A 17582-nucleotide genomic window follows, 5' to 3' on the forward strand; every position below is an offset into this window, starting at 1 on the left:
ACCACAGTTCACAGGATATCAGGTGTGTTAAGGCCGTTTCCCAGGCCAAGCAGGGAGAATGGATGAGATGGGAGAGTGAGGAACAACACAAGATCGACTGGCAAGACCTATGGACAATGGAGCAGAGCGGGATCAGTTTATTCATCAGATGAACATATGATGTTCTCCCATCACCACAGAACCTAAACCTCTGGGTGGGTCAGGATCCCTCATGTCCTTTGTATTCATCACCTGCAACATTAAGACACATTTTGACAGGCTGCAAGGTGTCTTAGCTAAGGACGGTATACTTGGCACCATGACCAGGTGCTGCGATGTTTGGCCTTAGCATTGGAAGACAAGTGTAACCTGACCAATAAGTTGCCATCTGTTCCATCAAAGCATTACACACAAAAGACAATATTCCTCCATCCAGGAGAGCAACCACCAAGAAAAGATGTTAAAACCAAGCCTCGCCCAGGACAACTGGAAGCTGCAAGAGACTGGAAGATGCTGGCAGATGTTGGTCAATGTCTTATTTTTTCACCTGAGATTGCCACCACTAACCTTCGACCAGACATTGTCTTGTGGTCTGGATCAGCATGCCTTGTTCATCTGGTAGAGTTAACAGTGCCATGGGTGGATGCTGTGGATGAGGCGTATGACAGGAAGAAACTTTGGTATGCTCAACTAGCTGCTGATGCGGAACAGCGAGGATGGAGAGTCCGAGTTTACCCAGTGGAGGTGGGTTGTCGAGGATTTGTGGCACACTCTACAACCCGGTTTCTCAGAGATGTCGGGTTCAATGGCCAAGAGTTGCATTGCACAGTGAAGAACTTATCTGAATCAGCAGAAAGGAGCAGAAACTGGATGCGGTTGAGATGGAAAGATTCTGGATGGGAATCTCAAGCTCAATAGGAAGAAAGCAACGCTGATCTACGGGTAAGTAAGCTGGACTGAGTTGAGTGGGGGGGGATGGAGGCAGGTGATGCTGGGATGCTAGACTCACTGTCGAGCCCCCTTGAGGTGTCATGGGCTAGTTTACGAAACCCAGAGGATAGAAGGTGCCCACTTGAAGATCCCAGAGATGTACCCTACTTAGCTCAATTCAGACTGTTGTCATGCTAATGTGCTGGGGAGACTGCACTGTGGTTGATCCCCAGAGCCAGCATCGCAGCCATTGTGTGTGCTGATGCACTGCAGAGGCAAAATAAGCTGATCCCTGGAGCCAGCATTACACTTCAGCCATCAACACCAGACAGAAGGATGTCTACATCATCAGATGGAAAGCAATGCAAATGGATTGAAATGCAGGTGGATCATATTAGTTTACTGTAAAGCTACATCTTAGTTGGTGCTTATCTTGACGAGAGCCGAGTTCAAATCAGCATGAAGTTTTAACATCTACTCTCATGTAATGGAAATCATTTTTACTTTGAGAAAATAATTCTACATTAAATAACTAAAAGACTTACCCAAGGAAATTACAGAGCCCCACCACACCATCCCTGTTATTATTGGGTGTGTTAGTAAGTGATCCGCTCAGAGCAGCTCAGTGAAAGAAGTCACTTTACGACATGCTCAGTTTGGCTCCCCCCAAGCAGCTGATAGTGCTGCAGAGCAGATTTCATCATTGGTCCAAGTGAACAGAACCATTATTACTCTGAGATGCTCAGTTACTTAACGCACCCAATGTCTCCATTAATGCAGTTATACCAGCCAATGTTCCTATGGGCTGAATGAAATTACATCATAACAATACAATGACATCATCGCCCTTGAACTTGTAAACCTGCTTAATCGTGGACCTCTTTAGGGCAGCCATTGATTTAGTGATGTTAATAATGGGACCACTAAATCACCCCTGATGAAAAACATCAGTTAAAGAATGCTAGTGTATAGATATGATGCTCTTTAACTCATTGGATTACTCTACTTAAGTAACTTGATATACTGGGATGTGAACTTTAAACAAGGTGCGAGAACTGCACAGAACACCTGTGAACACAAAATTATGTTGCTTACATTTTGCAGTGAACTTGCACATAATTTAAATTTGATTTATATATTCAAGGTTCCAGAAAGTTTATCCATGAAGGACTACATTCATTCATATTGTGATGACAAAAGTGATACAGCAGGGGGAAAAAAACATGTATATTATTCAAAGAATGATAATCAGACAGTAAGCAAAAAACAAAACAAAAAAAAAAAAAAGTCTGTGTGGTTCTTTTGTTCTGTACGTTTCCAGCAATAAATCTCACATTCTAAACATAAATCTTTTTTTCACCGTAAGGCAAATTTCAAACACAAAGGAGATCACTAGAGCTCTTTGTCACTTGAGTGTTTATGTAAGCAGAACTTACATGATATTATCAAGTAATTGCCCAATTTGTCCAACTCTCAAAAGCTATGTATGTAGGTTTTTAAAAAAAAGAAAGTCTGTTTACACATCAAAAGCCAGATGCAGTGTTTTTTTTTTTTTTTATATGCTAGGTTAGTTTATGGGGTAGGAACTTTTCTGGGAACACACATCTAGGTGACAGCTCTTATCAAAACAACAAAGTGATGCCTGAAGGACCATACAGTAACTGATTAATGATTTCATTCAGTGAATGTATCGTCTTATCATCAGCTGTATCTTATGTATCAGCTTATTATTTGTTAAAATTAGCCAATTCCTTATTTGGAAAGCTCAGTCTTAGTTAGAAACTGACCTGGGTATATTAAAAACGCACAGACAGCAGCAATATACTGGTAAGTCATTGGTCAAAAGGTATACCTTTCAATACATTTAAAATAGATGCAAAGGCGTTCAAAATTTTATGTAAAATATGTTAATAATGTAAACTTTGTTAAACCCTTTTAAAATGAACCCCTCATCAGCAACAACAGGTTCAAATATTTTAAATATATAATAAAAAATAGCATATCTCAAAAGTCTTTGAAGATCACAGGGTATGCTTACATGTAATTACACTTTAATTGCTTACTTTTATTGTGATACCAAGAATGTCCTTGTCCGACTAGGGAAATGGGATAAATACTTCAAAATACACATCAATTTTTTGGGTTTGCATGTGAACCCTTTTCCCCCTTTTGAGGGTTATATTTTTTATTCGCATACCACAATCACAGCTCCCACTTACTGGCAGAATAGCATGCTTTGTGGAAATTGACACAAAGCTCTTTTAAGGTTGTTTATTAATGCAACCAACAAGAGGTGTAAAACCACTCTCACTCACTAGCTCACTCATGCATGCTGACATCCCACTACCCACAGATGCAGACATTTTCCTAACCCCACGGTAATACAGTGATAAGCAACAATGAAACAAATCAAACGTCTCAATCAATAACAGAATATGACAACAATGAAAGGGCAATAACACAACAATTAATAATAATCAAATATTTACCGAAAAAAAATCCCAAAATAGTTCTCTGATCCCAACGTCCTTTGCGCAACTAATTTACATACCGCTGCCAATCCTGAGACGTCACCTCACACTGCCTCGGCCAGAAGCACTGCATGCAGTCCTGAGACGTCACCTCACACAGCATCTGGCCAGCGGTGCAGCATGCAGTCCCGGGACATCACCTCACACAGCCTCCGGCCGGTGGCACAGTGTACAGTCATGAGACGTCACCTCACACAGCACCTGGCCGGCGGTGCAGCATGCAGTCCTGAGATTTCACCTCACACAACGTCCGGCCGGTGGCACAGTGTACAGTCATGAGACGTCACCTCACACAGCGTCCGGCCGGTGGTGCAGCATGCAGTCCTGAGACGTCACCTCACATAGCCTTTTACGGTACTCTTTATAATATTCTACTTTGCACTTATAGCCTTATAAGTACAGTATTGAAGAAATATAATTGTATTATTTTTTTCCATCTCCTTTTTGTTTGCAGAATAGAGTGCCAGGAGAGCATACTTCTAAAATTATTGATGTAGCCCTGGGGATTCCATTTTTTTAGCCGTATGTAGTCAATTTCCTATCTGAGAATGAGCGTCTATATGTGTATAATACATTACATAAAAATTGAAATAAATCAAATGTCTATTATGAATAGTGCAGCTGGCACCGAGGGAAAGACCATGTGATAGCAGGGAGAGACAGCTGACAGGAGGAAATAGTACAGCTAGTGATGGAACAAATGATCCTGGTGAGCCTCGTCAAATGAACCAACCTTGGAGAGAAAGGAACCATAATGGGTGCAAACCAAGGGTTAAGTGGCCAAGAGCAGCTGAGGAAATGGCTTGGCACATGGTTGACATGGATTCTCTGCTTGTTTTTGGAAAATGCAAGTGGAACAGTAGAAAGGAAGCTGGATAAATTTGGGTATACCATCTACACATATGGGTGTGAGAGGTTTGGTTAGAGAAAAGAGGCAACTGAGGAAGCAGTGGAGTAGAGCTGAAAAAAGTCAGGAGAGCATCATTCTTAGTCAGATATATTGTCTGCAAAACAATCCAAAACATAAGCTTGCAAAATTGCATAAAACGGAGCACCTACAAAAGCAATGTAAAAAGGAACATGCAAGAACCAGCTTTTATAAAGTTCTAGCAATGTGGGAGAAGTTCTGTGGTAGGGCTTCATATTGTATTGCTGGCAATAGGATAAGCATTTGATCTTTTCTGCTTTGCATGACTTTTTCCATTGTTTGGGGGAATATAGTCCTACTTTCTTTTTTTTGTGTGTCCAATTATTATTTTACCCCCCAACCTTTCTCCCAATTTGAAATGCTGAACCACTTTCCCCTCACTGCAGCAATTCCAACTACAAAAAAGAGAACATGTGTGTTGCAAACATCAACTAGAATTAAAACTGACTCACCCCAGTAGTTCAGAAAGCAGATAAACGTAATGCCTAATGGTATAATAGCATAAACACACACATTACTATAGAGGTAAAATGCTTTATCTTACTTTTAATTACTATGTGGCACTACAGGCTATAATTATCCCCCTACAGACCCTGAGTTGAAGGAAAAGTCACAGCTACATTTCACAGCAAGGAAATGAGGTTCAGTCAGCAAAGGCTGTTTATTAGAATGTCAAGTGTGAGTATGGGTTCTTATAAGAAACATAGTAGGTGGAAGGCATGCAGGGTATCTTTGTGGTGTTAACTTAGCTAATGGAACAGCTTTTTGACTGAAACAAGTGAGGGTTGGCATGGGTTCAGGGGCACTCAACCCCATAAAGGTCTGCATAAACCCCATAGAAAGCAAAAGTAACAGTAACCCTCCAACACTGACACATTGTTTGGATTGTATGGGATTTGATTAGAGGATTATATAGACCCAAACACTTTGACTGGTAACATCCATCAATATTACACCCATCAAGGGGGATTATCGCCTTCTATAATATTATTAATTCCAACCCTGGTACTTCTGCTCAGATAACAACTCAAGTGTAATTGTATCTCTTTGACTCTCATACTTTATAAATTATGTATAGCATGTGGTTTTATAGACATAATGGAAACAATGGTGAATGTCAATTAAATTAAAAAGTTTAGAAACCGTGAAATGCCAAATTTTTATTAGTATTCTCAGCTCATTTCCATTTGCAGAATTCTCAAAGACAGAATCCCTTTGCACCCCCAATGTTCGCCACTATATATATGTTGTACAAGTCCTTCAAAACAGTTCCAGATTAAGCACACAATTAAAATATCTGGAAGCTTTACAAAGCAGCCCCAAATGCCATTGACATCCTTGTGGTGCTGGTACAACTGTAAACACCTGTCTGGAAAGGAGACCTGTTTTATACAGTACAGTATTAGCTGAGGCAAAGGCACATTATCAGAGAGGAAAACCAGCAAGAACCTACTCAGAGATCAATTATTATACTGCAATCAAGTTGTTTCTTGCTTATTTTATTCATCTCAGAAAATACATCCTTTTCTTTGCATTGGCTTCAGAACAGTTCCCATGCTAGTTTGATTCTGGCTTTGATACATTCTTGATGCTACAGAACTGATTTCAGATCAATGAGTTTCTTGCTACAAATGCCATTCATGGTGGTTTTCCATATACCTTATACAGTGGCTCTCAAAAGTATTCACCCCCCTTGGACTTTTCCACATTTTATTGTGTTACAACATGGAATCAAAATGGATTTAATTAGGAGTTTTTGCCACTGATCAACACAAAAAAGATAAAATAAAAAATAAAATCTACAAATAGTTCTAAATTAATTACCAATACAATTTCGAGTTATTCAGATTTGGTATGCTAAGTGAGTACATTGGGTGGTTAATTAGGGTACTATACATTTTCTGATAAAGCAGCAGATGGCAAAGCATATGCTGGCACATGATTGTTTTTTTTTTAGATGACTGAAATGAAAATATAATAAGAGTGGTGATTTAAGAATTTGTACCACTTACAGCTTCAAGACCTCTTTGCACATATACAGTAGCAATGGTTTAGTCAAACAGTATTCTTGAACTAAACTAGTAACATACATGTATTGAATTATGACTGGTCACACACAATGTATGTCTCCAAAGAGACACACTGAAAAAAGACTACAGACAGGATGGAAATAAACAGAAGAACAGATACAAGTAGCTACTAAATCGGTAAAATTAAGATGATTAAAAGAGGATATATAAACTAATAATCTACAGAGTTTAAACTAACTGCGATCGATCGGTTGGAAAAGAGGAGAAGCTTTCAGAAATACTGACAGACAAAGAGAAGGAGAGGCAACACCTTTGGACTAACTAAACAATAATTCATCACACACTTTCAAGATCTCAAAGGTTTCTTCAGGTCCTCTTTTCTAATTCACTTGAAGAAGAGAACTTTGAGGTTTCGAAAGCTTGTGATTAATTATTTAGTTAGTCCAATAAAAGGTATCGCCTCTTCTTCTCTTTGTCTTTCATCTCTGGACTGATACGGCTAGCATTTCACCCATCAGAAATAATGGTGGACTCCAGTGAATCCAAACTCAAGATGTGGATGACAATAATGCACATTCTGAATTTGAAGTCTTACTTGCTTTTTGCAAAGAAAAGAAAGTGTGACTCTTACCAACATTTTGTGTCACAGGTCCAGCAAGTTGTAACATTCAATCCTAAAACAATTGAGCAAGGGCTCAACCTAATAAAGGATAAACACCTTTAGCTCCATTAAAAGCCAGCAATTATGTCCCAAGAGATGGGGCAAAGGATGCTCAAACACCTCTGAAATCACCACTAATTTAATAGGGGAAACAGTATAATGGCTTTTAAAGTTTATCTACTGCATAGCTGAAGATGAAAGAGTTTGCAGAAAACAGTTTTTTAAAAGTTGTCCTGTACGGTCAGACAATATAAAGAGCGTTCATGCTGTCTGTGTTTTTACTATTATGAGTTTGTCAAGGAGGTAACTTCAGTAGCACATAAACACTTAACTTGTTGAAAGTTATAAAAGCATACAAGAATTTGTATCTGCCTAGTCCCTTCATTTCCTCTGTTTTTGTTATCTCAATGGAATGGTTCTTTGGGCTTGCAAGACCCTTTTTTTTAATAATTAACTATTTTACATTTGAATCATCGATATTTACTGGATAATTTGCTCTATCAGTTGGGAACTGGTCGTGTGACAACAATAGTTAGTTACAGCTTCCAGTTTGTTTTGTTTGTTTTCATTATTTGCAGTATTTGTACCATAATTAGTCGCTAGTGGCATATCATCAGGGTTGTCTGTGTTTTGATTGGAGCAGGATAACGACAGTTGGACGAGGTGTAACTCTGGTTCTGGCTGTGATGATGATGATGCTGATTCCGAGTTGTTAGTTTCGGCAACTTGCTTTTAAGTATCTGCTCTCTCTTTTTATTCTGGCGCTTTTGAATGCCACTCAAAAACTTTCTTGCGGCACTAGAAAGCTTCATACCTCATAACTGAGTCACTCACAAACTAAACTGAAAAATACTTTATTTAAATATTAAACTTGTATTGTAACCCCTGCACAGTACTGCCATGTATCGCCTGTAAATCATTGTGAATAAAGGTGTCTGCTAAATAAATAATAACATACAAAATATTGTCAGTCAGAAAACAATAAGAATCTTGTACTACTGCTGGGGGCTTAAGGGGGCTTTTTTTTCTGGCTCCCCATTTTTTTGGGCCATCAGCCACCACTGATGTTAACGTAACAGTATTCAACAGGTTTCATTTGACTTCATGTACCAAAATGTATTCATTTTATAGGGTGATGCAAAACCTTTGGCCAAAGATGAATGGCTTTCTTTGTATTTTTGACCTCTTGATACAGTTCTCAACTTTAAGCACTGACTTCTAAAATATTATTTCTCCAGCAACAAAAACATGATGCCATAGATTTTTAATTTTAAGTGATATTTATGTTTTCATTCCATGCGTAATAAGGAGAGGACAGTGAACACAAAACCCAGCAGTCCCGCTTTTTAAATGTCTATTCAAATAAAGGAGATCCCAGAGATTTTAAATGAATGTTTGTGGAAAGAACGCCTCACCCTTATAAACATGTATCACGCCAGAAGTGTTGTGATTAATTAACCAAACTAAAAGCAGATTGAAATAAACCCTCTTCTGTGACTGAGTTGAGTTACATAACATGATGTAGCTTGGGCCCCAACTTTCTTTCACCGGGCCTGCATACCGTATTCCATTTTCAATAGATTTTAAAAGGTGATTTTTTTTTTCCCCCACACACTTTCTGGTAATGAACTTTCCAGTCTTTTCAGGATAATTATTTTTAAAACAGATTTGCTTTTTAGCACAGCAGAATTATTTATAACACTGAAAGATACTGTTTTTATATGCTTTTAATATAGCGATAGATAATGTATACATTGTACCAGATTAGATCAAATTAAGACTAAAATCATTTCAAAAGGATTTTTTTTTTGAAAGACAAGTAAACATGTCTCCCTTTCCCAGTAGAAGCAGTAGTGCTCTAACACTCAAAATTATGAATCAGCACACATCTGTTTAAACATGGAACATGTTATTAAGAAGAGAAAGGGAGAGCAGTGAGTGTGTTTAGCTACGGCCTTCATCATCATACGGAGAAGTGAAATAAAGATTTACCGTAATGGAATGCTTTCAGATATTATTCAATAAAAAAAATAACTTAAAAAATGTTTCACACTCATTAAGAAAAATTTCCAGCTAGACTTTTATTGTAGAATTAATTTCTATAACTGGCATTACAGAAATGTAAATCAACGTCTTAATCATTAACCAACTGGATTGATGAGAAGTTTTAATTGAACGTGGCTAGCGTGGACACACGTATAACTATACTTTTTATTTTCAAAGAAGTAACATTAAAAAACTCAGTAACTTTGTTTTTAAATCCATTGTGTACATTAAGAATTTATATACACACACACACCCACACTATATAATATATACTAATATATATATATATAATATATATATATATAATATATATATAGCTATAATATAATATATATTATATATATATACAATAAAGAGACAATTTCGACATAGTTTTCTCTGTAAAGCCCACAATGCATTGATATACATACTTTAAAATTGATTTTTGAAAAGCAAGGCATTCTCAACAATCGGGTATTGAGCAAATCGGAAACACTGACAGCAGCAACATCTTTCTTTTTCTTGCATGGTGGTGCATGATGCATCGATAACATTGATGCTTGACCACTATGGCAACTCAAAATGCATCATGGGATCAGTAATCCCAAAACAGCACTAAAACACAGTACAGAGACAGTAATATGGATAGAAGTCAATACATTTTCCAATATTCTTTTCATTCATCTGTTCAAAGTAGGGCAAATTTCCATTTTGTCTACCCTGAAGGGGCTCTAAAATAATTTTCACAAACAGGAAATCTGTGTTAAGTGAATTGGCAATTTACAATAAGGACTAATACATTTGTCCTGGACTATGTAAAAAAATGCATTGAGTCATGAAATATGATTGATCCAAGTTTGATTTTAATAAGAATTGACTGTAGATACAGATATTCACTATCTTTCACTAGAACTACAATAGCCACCTCCCAGACCCTTCTTTTGCAGAATGATGTTTAAGGTACAGTCATAGGCCGGATGTTATATATAACATTATATTACAGTGCCTATAGGAAGTATGCACCCCCTTGGACGTTTTCACGGTTTGTTGTGTTACAACCTGAAATCTTGATGCATTTAAATGGGATATTTCCTTTGATTTACACAACCTACTCAACACTTTCAATGTGTGAAAACATGGGGAGGGGACAACAAATCAATTAAAGTATTCACCCCCTTTGCTATTACTCTCCTAAATAAGCTCAGATGCAACCAACTGCCTTCAGAATTCACACAGATGGAGTCCATCTGTGTGCAATAAAAGTGGTTCACATGATTTCAGATTAAATATACCTGTCTCTGTAAGGTCCCAGAGTTGGGTAGTGCATTCAAAGAAAAGATACTACTGTGAAGTCCAAGGAGCTTTCAAAACAACTCTGGGATAATGTTGTGGAAAGGCACAGATCAGGGGAGGGTATAAAAAGATTTCAAAGGCATTGAATATCCCTTGGAGCACAGTCAAGTCGATCATTAAGAAGTGGAAGGTATACAGCACCACCCAGAATATGCTTAAAGCAGGCCGTCCTCCCAAACTTAGCAGCCAGGTAAGAAGGGCATTGGTCAAAGAAGCCACCAAGAGGTCAATGACAACTCTAAAAGACCTACAGCGTTCCGTGGCTGAGATGGGAGAAACTGTCCATGTGTCAACAATAGCTGAGGTACTCTACAAATCTGGCCTGTATCGAAGAGTGGCAGGAAGGAAGCCATTTCTGAAAAAAGCACATGTAAAATCTCGCTTGGAATTTGCAAAAAGGCATATGGGAGACTCTGAAAAGATGTGGCAAAAGTAAAGCATATGTAAAGCATAATATTATTAATAAAGGCCATCCACGTATAATTGCCACCCTCATTTAAGGGCCACAGTCATATATATATATATATATATATACATACACACACACACACACACACACACACACACACACACACACACACACACATACACATATATATATATATATATATATATATATATATATATATATATATATATATATATATATATATATATATATATATATGTGTGTGTGTGTTGTGTGTGTGTGTGTGTTTGTTTGTTTTACCATACCCCTCTAGTCTTTACAATACTTACATATGCTGTATATATTTTTCCTTTTATCACATGCATGCTCACTTTAAAAACCCTCAGTTTGCATTTTTCTATCCACTTGCCTTACTTATCCTTACAAAGGTTATGTTTCAAGTTCAGGACGAATTGCTGCACTTCGGCTGCAGCATCTTGAAATCATTTCTATCCTGAATTTTAAATAAATGACTTAATAACAGATAGCTAAGAAACAAACTATCATGTGTCTTATTTTTTGGAACTTTCCCATCTTGAACTTAAAGTGTCAGTTAAATATTTTTTTCAATAACTCCAGCCCAAAGACTCTAGTAACTGTAAGACTCTGGTGAAAGTAAGAGTCTACACTTGTTTAAAGCAGTCTTACAGTAGATGTACTCATGTTCAATTTCCCATATTGAGTAGGTCAGTATCACAAGCAATAAAATTATTGCAAAATAAGAATTTCAAATACTCTTGAGCACCTTGTGTCACACAGCATGCTGTACACAAACAGCAAATCTGTTTACACTATTTAAGTCAACACACACACACTTTCCAGTTGGTAAAGAGATCCCTCTAGTCCCACACTGTCCTATCTTAGCGAAAGCTATAATTAGATTTGATCATCTGTCCTTTAAAGTCAATGCTTTGCACATGCTGAGTGGAGTACCACTTATAACATTATTTATATAACTTCTAAAAGTTCTGTTTGCAATTTGGCCACAGCATTTCATTTACATTTGTGGTCAACATCTTGACTTTCGACCCGCAGACTTCAATACTTATATACAATGATGGGCACGGGGATGTGTAAATGCAGCATTTTGGTGCAAGGAAAGTGAGGGAGTGTCACAAACCAAGTTGTACTTTTGTAGAAAATGTGTTCTTATTACCTGGAAAAAGCTCTTACATAAGTAGATAATGTAATATTAGTTACAAAGAAAAACATTACTTTTTATAAATCATTTTTAAATTTTGGTGTTAACAATTAGCCACTGACATAAAAAAAAAAAAAAAGAAAAAAAAAATCCTAAAGTTTATCCCTCTGAAAATGTGCCTTTGGCAAAGTGATGGCTTTATTTTTAAAGAAATACATCAGTCCCATAGTGGGTGTATTGTTGTATTGCTAAATCTGGCAAAAACAAGGATTCTGTAAATACTGTCTCCATATGATTTTTAGTAGTTACACTTTTTCTCAGGGAAGCTCATTAAAATCTTCTGGAAAACCAGTCTATATTAGTAAATGAATGCACAAACTGAGATACAATTTCACAATTCCCTAAATGGCCACTTCAGATGTGTTTGCCTTATACCTCAGACTTATGAACCAAAATAAAAAGGTGTTATCAAATAACTGGTACTCTTGAGAACCTATTTTTTAAGTTAGGATCACTTAGGACTTCTAACAGCTTGGGCTTGACTCCAAAATACATAGAACATGTTCTCACTGGAGGAACAGGTCTACATTATTACTGCCCATAAGAACAACACAGCATTATGCTGCAAGAAATCTTACTATATCCATACGTTTTGCAGTCGTGTAGAGAAAAAGTCTTTTTCATTACAGTGGAACTGAAAACATTTGTTTAAGTGTTAACTTGAATCCATGTCTCAGAAGATGCCAGCAGTAATTAGCATGTGTTGATAATGAATGTTAGAAATGTTACCATAATGAAAAATCACAGTCTTAATGTGAATGCAAGTTACCATTGCTTTATTGTGGAAAAAGAACATTTGGGAAAAGCTAATCTGGCACATAATAATTTGCTTGTATCTTACAAAAGTAAAGCCTACACATCCTGACAATTTATACAAATACAACAATTTTCAAAAAAAAAAAAAAAAAAACTTTTAATTTAGTAAACTTGCCATGTGCTCCTTTAAGCACTGTCTGCAATAAGCCACCATTTGAAATCCCTGAGCAGACACATATTGTAACACTTAACATTATTTTAAATAGCTTCTCCACCAGAAGAATTTGCAAGTTATATCGAAGCAGGGCTGTGGGTAGCCCACAGCGCCAGTTAGGTTAAATGTTTCACTTTGTGACAAACCCAGCTATCATTGCTACGTGCAACACAGTGTCAGTATTGATGAAAACACTGCTACAGCCACACATGAAGACTACTGATGTTCCATTAGAAGTAGACCATTACAGAATTGTGGAGATGTGAATTAACAAACTCTAAAGTGACCAAAGCCACACACAGATAAAAGGAGAGGGAATCTGCATATATAGGGCATACATGACTTTCTGATAATAACGTTATGTACATGCTTACTGTAATCATGAGAGGGTAACATTGGATGTTGACAATGGGGAATTTAAATTCTAACATTTCTCTTTTGAAGAACAATCAAAGCTGCAGTTGTCCCCTGTCAAGTACAATAAACCAACCAAATCAACATAAAGCCTAAAACATGACAAACATTAAGGTCTTTCCTGTGCAGTGATTAAATAATTTCGGTTTATTTGCTTCTTATTTATTTATTGGCATGGCAAAAATTAAGTGGTTCACTACAGACACATAAAAGTACACAGTGCTAACAAAATAGCTCTTACCTAATTGCCATCATGTCACATTTTCTACTATATGTTTGGACAGCGATTAGTTACAAAGGGGTTTACCTCTGGGAGTTTTACATTCAAACTCCAATAAGCCTCACGCTTTGACATGCTTTCAGTACCATAACGAAGTGTTGCTTTTCCTAGGGTTCACAAGTTTCTGTTTTGCTTCATGTGAACCCTTGAAGCAGAATGCAGAAACCCTGTAGAACTATAGCACTGAAATATCTGCAAGGAGCGATAGGTACATTTTGTTCTTTATATCTCTCTCTATTTTGCCAAATCTCACTTTTTTTATTCTTTAATGTTTTTTTTATCTCTCTGAAAATAAATATGACAATACATATTAGGTAAGATATATAGGAATTGTTTTTAGCTCTTTGTACTTACGGGTATAATAAATAAATAGTACCACACACCAATGAATATGATATATAAATAGAGTAGACAGTATTATATACAGTTGCTCACATAATACCAAGGTTATGTATTCCAAAGGACACCCTTGTGGGAAATTCAACAGGGACCATTCATATATTTGAACCATTGCTGCCAATCTGCAGCTCAAACACTATAAAATGGAGTTCTATTGTTGTAATGAAAACAAATGTAACAGCAACATTGATTACTTTTGTAATCAAGGGGACATTCTGTTAACAGGTATTAAAGTTTAACAATTACATTTAAAAAAAAGCAATAACAAAAACAAAACAAAAAATATAATGCAATCTCATAATAAGTTAAATACTGGATTGCCATTTTAATCTACATATTTTTTGATCCCACCTTGAAGATTCACTGCCTTTGACCAATTTGACTAATTGTGGCTGACATATACTGCAGCCTTCTTATATATTAAAGTGGTTTGTTTTGTTCTGGTTTTCATACAGAGGAATACAATTTAACAACAATGAAAAAGAAAATACATTTAAAGAATCCCACACGTACACAAAATAGTTCTATGATTTGTGCATTATTACATGAGTGCAACATCTGTACAGCTATTTGGTTAGAACTGTAATCCGTCATGGCTTTAGACTCTACTGTAGTCAGGTTTTAAGCAAACGATACATTAATATAGCCTACATAAGGACAGAGGTTAATCCTTCAGCTTCACAGACCCAGCCAACCCCACTGCTTGTGTGTGCAAGTACAGAGGTACATTTCCTACATATTCCCTTTTCAAAACTGTCAATGGTTTAATACATATTTAAATTAAATGATAATACCCTTCTGTTTAAGCTTGACACTTTTTTGTCCTTATATTGTTTTTTTTTTTTTTTTTTTTTTTTTTTTTTTTTTTTTTTAATGGTACTGCAGGGTTGTGTCAAATCAGTCTGCAACACCCGACCATTGCAAAAATGATGTCTAGTCCCATGTCAAACCATTGGAGAATCTTCATACAAACAGTACAAAGTATAAGCACTCATAAGTATCAAATGCTAACAGTAAACATACCATGGCCACATAATGCATGTTATTTCTAAGTAAGTGACTTCAAATGAGACAGAATCCCTCTCAATAATAATATACCTCTGAACAGTATCCATTTCTTTACAACTTAAACCCAGAGGGTTATTTTTGACTGTCCGTGTTTCAAGCAGAGGTTGCAAACATGACTTCATAAAGGCAACAGTAAAACACCTACCTTAGCTACTACTTTAATACTGATACTCATAAAGAACTTCCACTTTTAGATTGTTAGGCTGCAATATTTAAAATTAAATTCTTTCAGTTGTACACAAATTATTACTTGAATTTAGCAATGTAATTGTATGCCAAAGTTTTGATTTGTTTCCATTATTACACGTGTGATACCCATGATCCAGTTTTTATGAAAGGTAATTTTGTGACACAAACTGGAATATCATTTTCTACAAGGGATAAGTCATGTTTTTTGCTTTCCGTGCTATAATAATTTGGGAGATTCATGTTTTTACTTTCCTTGCCATAATAATTTAGGAAACTAAATCTTTTCATGGAGTTTATTCACTTCCCTAATACAGCTCTCCTTGTAATGACAGCTGTTTACTACTTTGGGTACAATGAAGAGAGCTATCACAAGCAATCCTTGCAATGTGGTACAATTTGATGTTTTTAATGTCAGTTAAGTGTTAGCGTAAAGGCTTGGCAAAATATGTCTTTCACAACATGCTGCCTGTGATGCCAATGAAAACCATCAAACTGACAAGCTATCTATTGACATCACAAAACCACAGCTTTAGAAATGAATTACAGACACAAACCTAAGTTTACTATCGCACTCTTGGGGGTTTCATTTCAGCTCTTGATGTTTTGTGTGGTCTTTCACCTTCCCAAGATGGATAGTATCTCAAGAGAACAAAACGACGACTGTAAACCCCTAAGAGCTTTACCACAAGATTTCAAGTGTGCAGCAATGTCCTGCTTCAAGTGAAGTGCTCCTGTTTTACACACGGTTCGTGGCTCTTGCTAAAGTCTAACAGCTAATTTAACATTCTGTATCCGATGGTAAAATCTCATTAGGGAGGGCTAATTTAACACCTTTAGGAGGGCCGATTTAGCGCATGATATCCACCATGTGGCTTCCTATTTGTTTTTACATGTTTTTTTTTTTCCCTTCATGGAATATGTTCAACTTTAATTCCTGTTGTCATGTTCCCAAGGTCTTTAGCCCTTGTTTCTCCATGATGTTCCACAGTTTTTGAAGGTTGGACTGAGTGATGACATCGTCTGGTTTCAGTTTAAGTGCTTGGAGGTAATACACTTCTGCATCTTGTAGTTTTCCATTAAGATGGAGGATTGCCCCAAGGTTCATCAAGGCAGCTGGATACTGAAAAAACAAAAAAAACAAAAAAAAAAAAACAACATGTATTGTAATTTTGTTATTATTATTATTATTATTATTATTATTATTATTATTATTATTATTATTTGATAATATATATAGAAAGGGATTTAACGGTATTGTATTATTCAGAGTTTTGAGGAAAGCGACAAATACACAGCATCTGGTCTCCATGGACATCCCACAGACCACAACACAGCAACAGCACACTCATGAGACTTCATCTCAATATGTTCATTCATACAAAATAATATGTAGCACGTTTTAGCAACTAACTTCCCCATCAAGAAGGAATTATAAAGTGTCCCCCGATTAGAATTTAAGGCAGAAATCCCAATACTTCCACCACCTACACAATGACTTCCTTATGGGAGAGGCTTTCAGTTTTGTAAACAGATGTAGAACTGAAAGATCTAAGTAACAATGTGCAGGATTTTATTTCAAATAAACAAGATAGGCTCTGGGGATATACTTTTTAACCAGTTTGGGAATACTTAAAGGGCAACCAGCTATTCACATTTGTAATAAATCATTCAATCAACACAGTAAGCTGGACATTTTCTTTGGATAACAGAAAAAGCAAACAAGTAAACAACATTACAGAACTTTCTTTTTGTCCAAATAGTCATTTTTCATTGTGCGTTTAAGGGGTCTTCCCATCAAAAAGGCTGCACCATTATGAGTTAGTTTATTTTGAATTCCTTAATAAACTTTACCTTTTTACAAAAATAATTTCTTACAGATAAAATGTCATAACTTTTAATAGACTATCAGGTCAGAATATAGTCTATTCTGTATAAAAAGGCTAATTTATATGAGTTCAAATGCTAGTTAGAAGGATTGGCTACTCAACAACTGTATAATGGTAAGCAACCAAATTGAGTAAAATAAAAAAAGTGTACAGTATTGTGAAAAAAAGCATTCAGCTGATCTTTCGAAATGCAGATATTATATTTGTAAAATTGTGAAATATAAAAATGAAACACCGTATGGTTTTGAAGTTTTTATGGTGTTTGGTGTTAAAAGAATTCTTCAGATCAT

The 17582-nt window shown here is 36.3% G+C and overlaps 1 protein-coding gene across 2 annotated transcripts in view; it reads right to left on the reverse strand.

Annotated features, from left to right (window-relative positions):
- Window positions 1-12871: 12871 nt before the first annotated feature.
- Window positions 12872-17582, reverse strand: part of LOC121318499 (protein O-mannosyl-transferase TMTC2-like) — a 157989-nt gene continuing 153278 nt past the window's right edge. The window contains exon 12 of one of the 2 annotated variants that reach the window (XM_041255230.1): window positions 12872-16526. In XM_041255230.1, the coding sequence (XP_041111164.1) occupies window positions 16347-16526 (180 nt within the window). In that variant the 3' untranslated portion in view covers window positions 12872-16346. The remainder of the gene's footprint in view (window positions 16527-17582) is intronic. The other variant, XM_041255231.1, reaches the window with a different exon arrangement.

Source organism: Polyodon spathula, chromosome 7 (genome assembly GCF_017654505.1).
Source record: "Polyodon spathula isolate WHYD16114869_AA chromosome 7, ASM1765450v1, whole genome shotgun sequence".
NCBI classification, from domain to species: Eukaryota; Metazoa; Chordata; class Actinopteri; order Acipenseriformes; family Polyodontidae; genus Polyodon; species Polyodon spathula.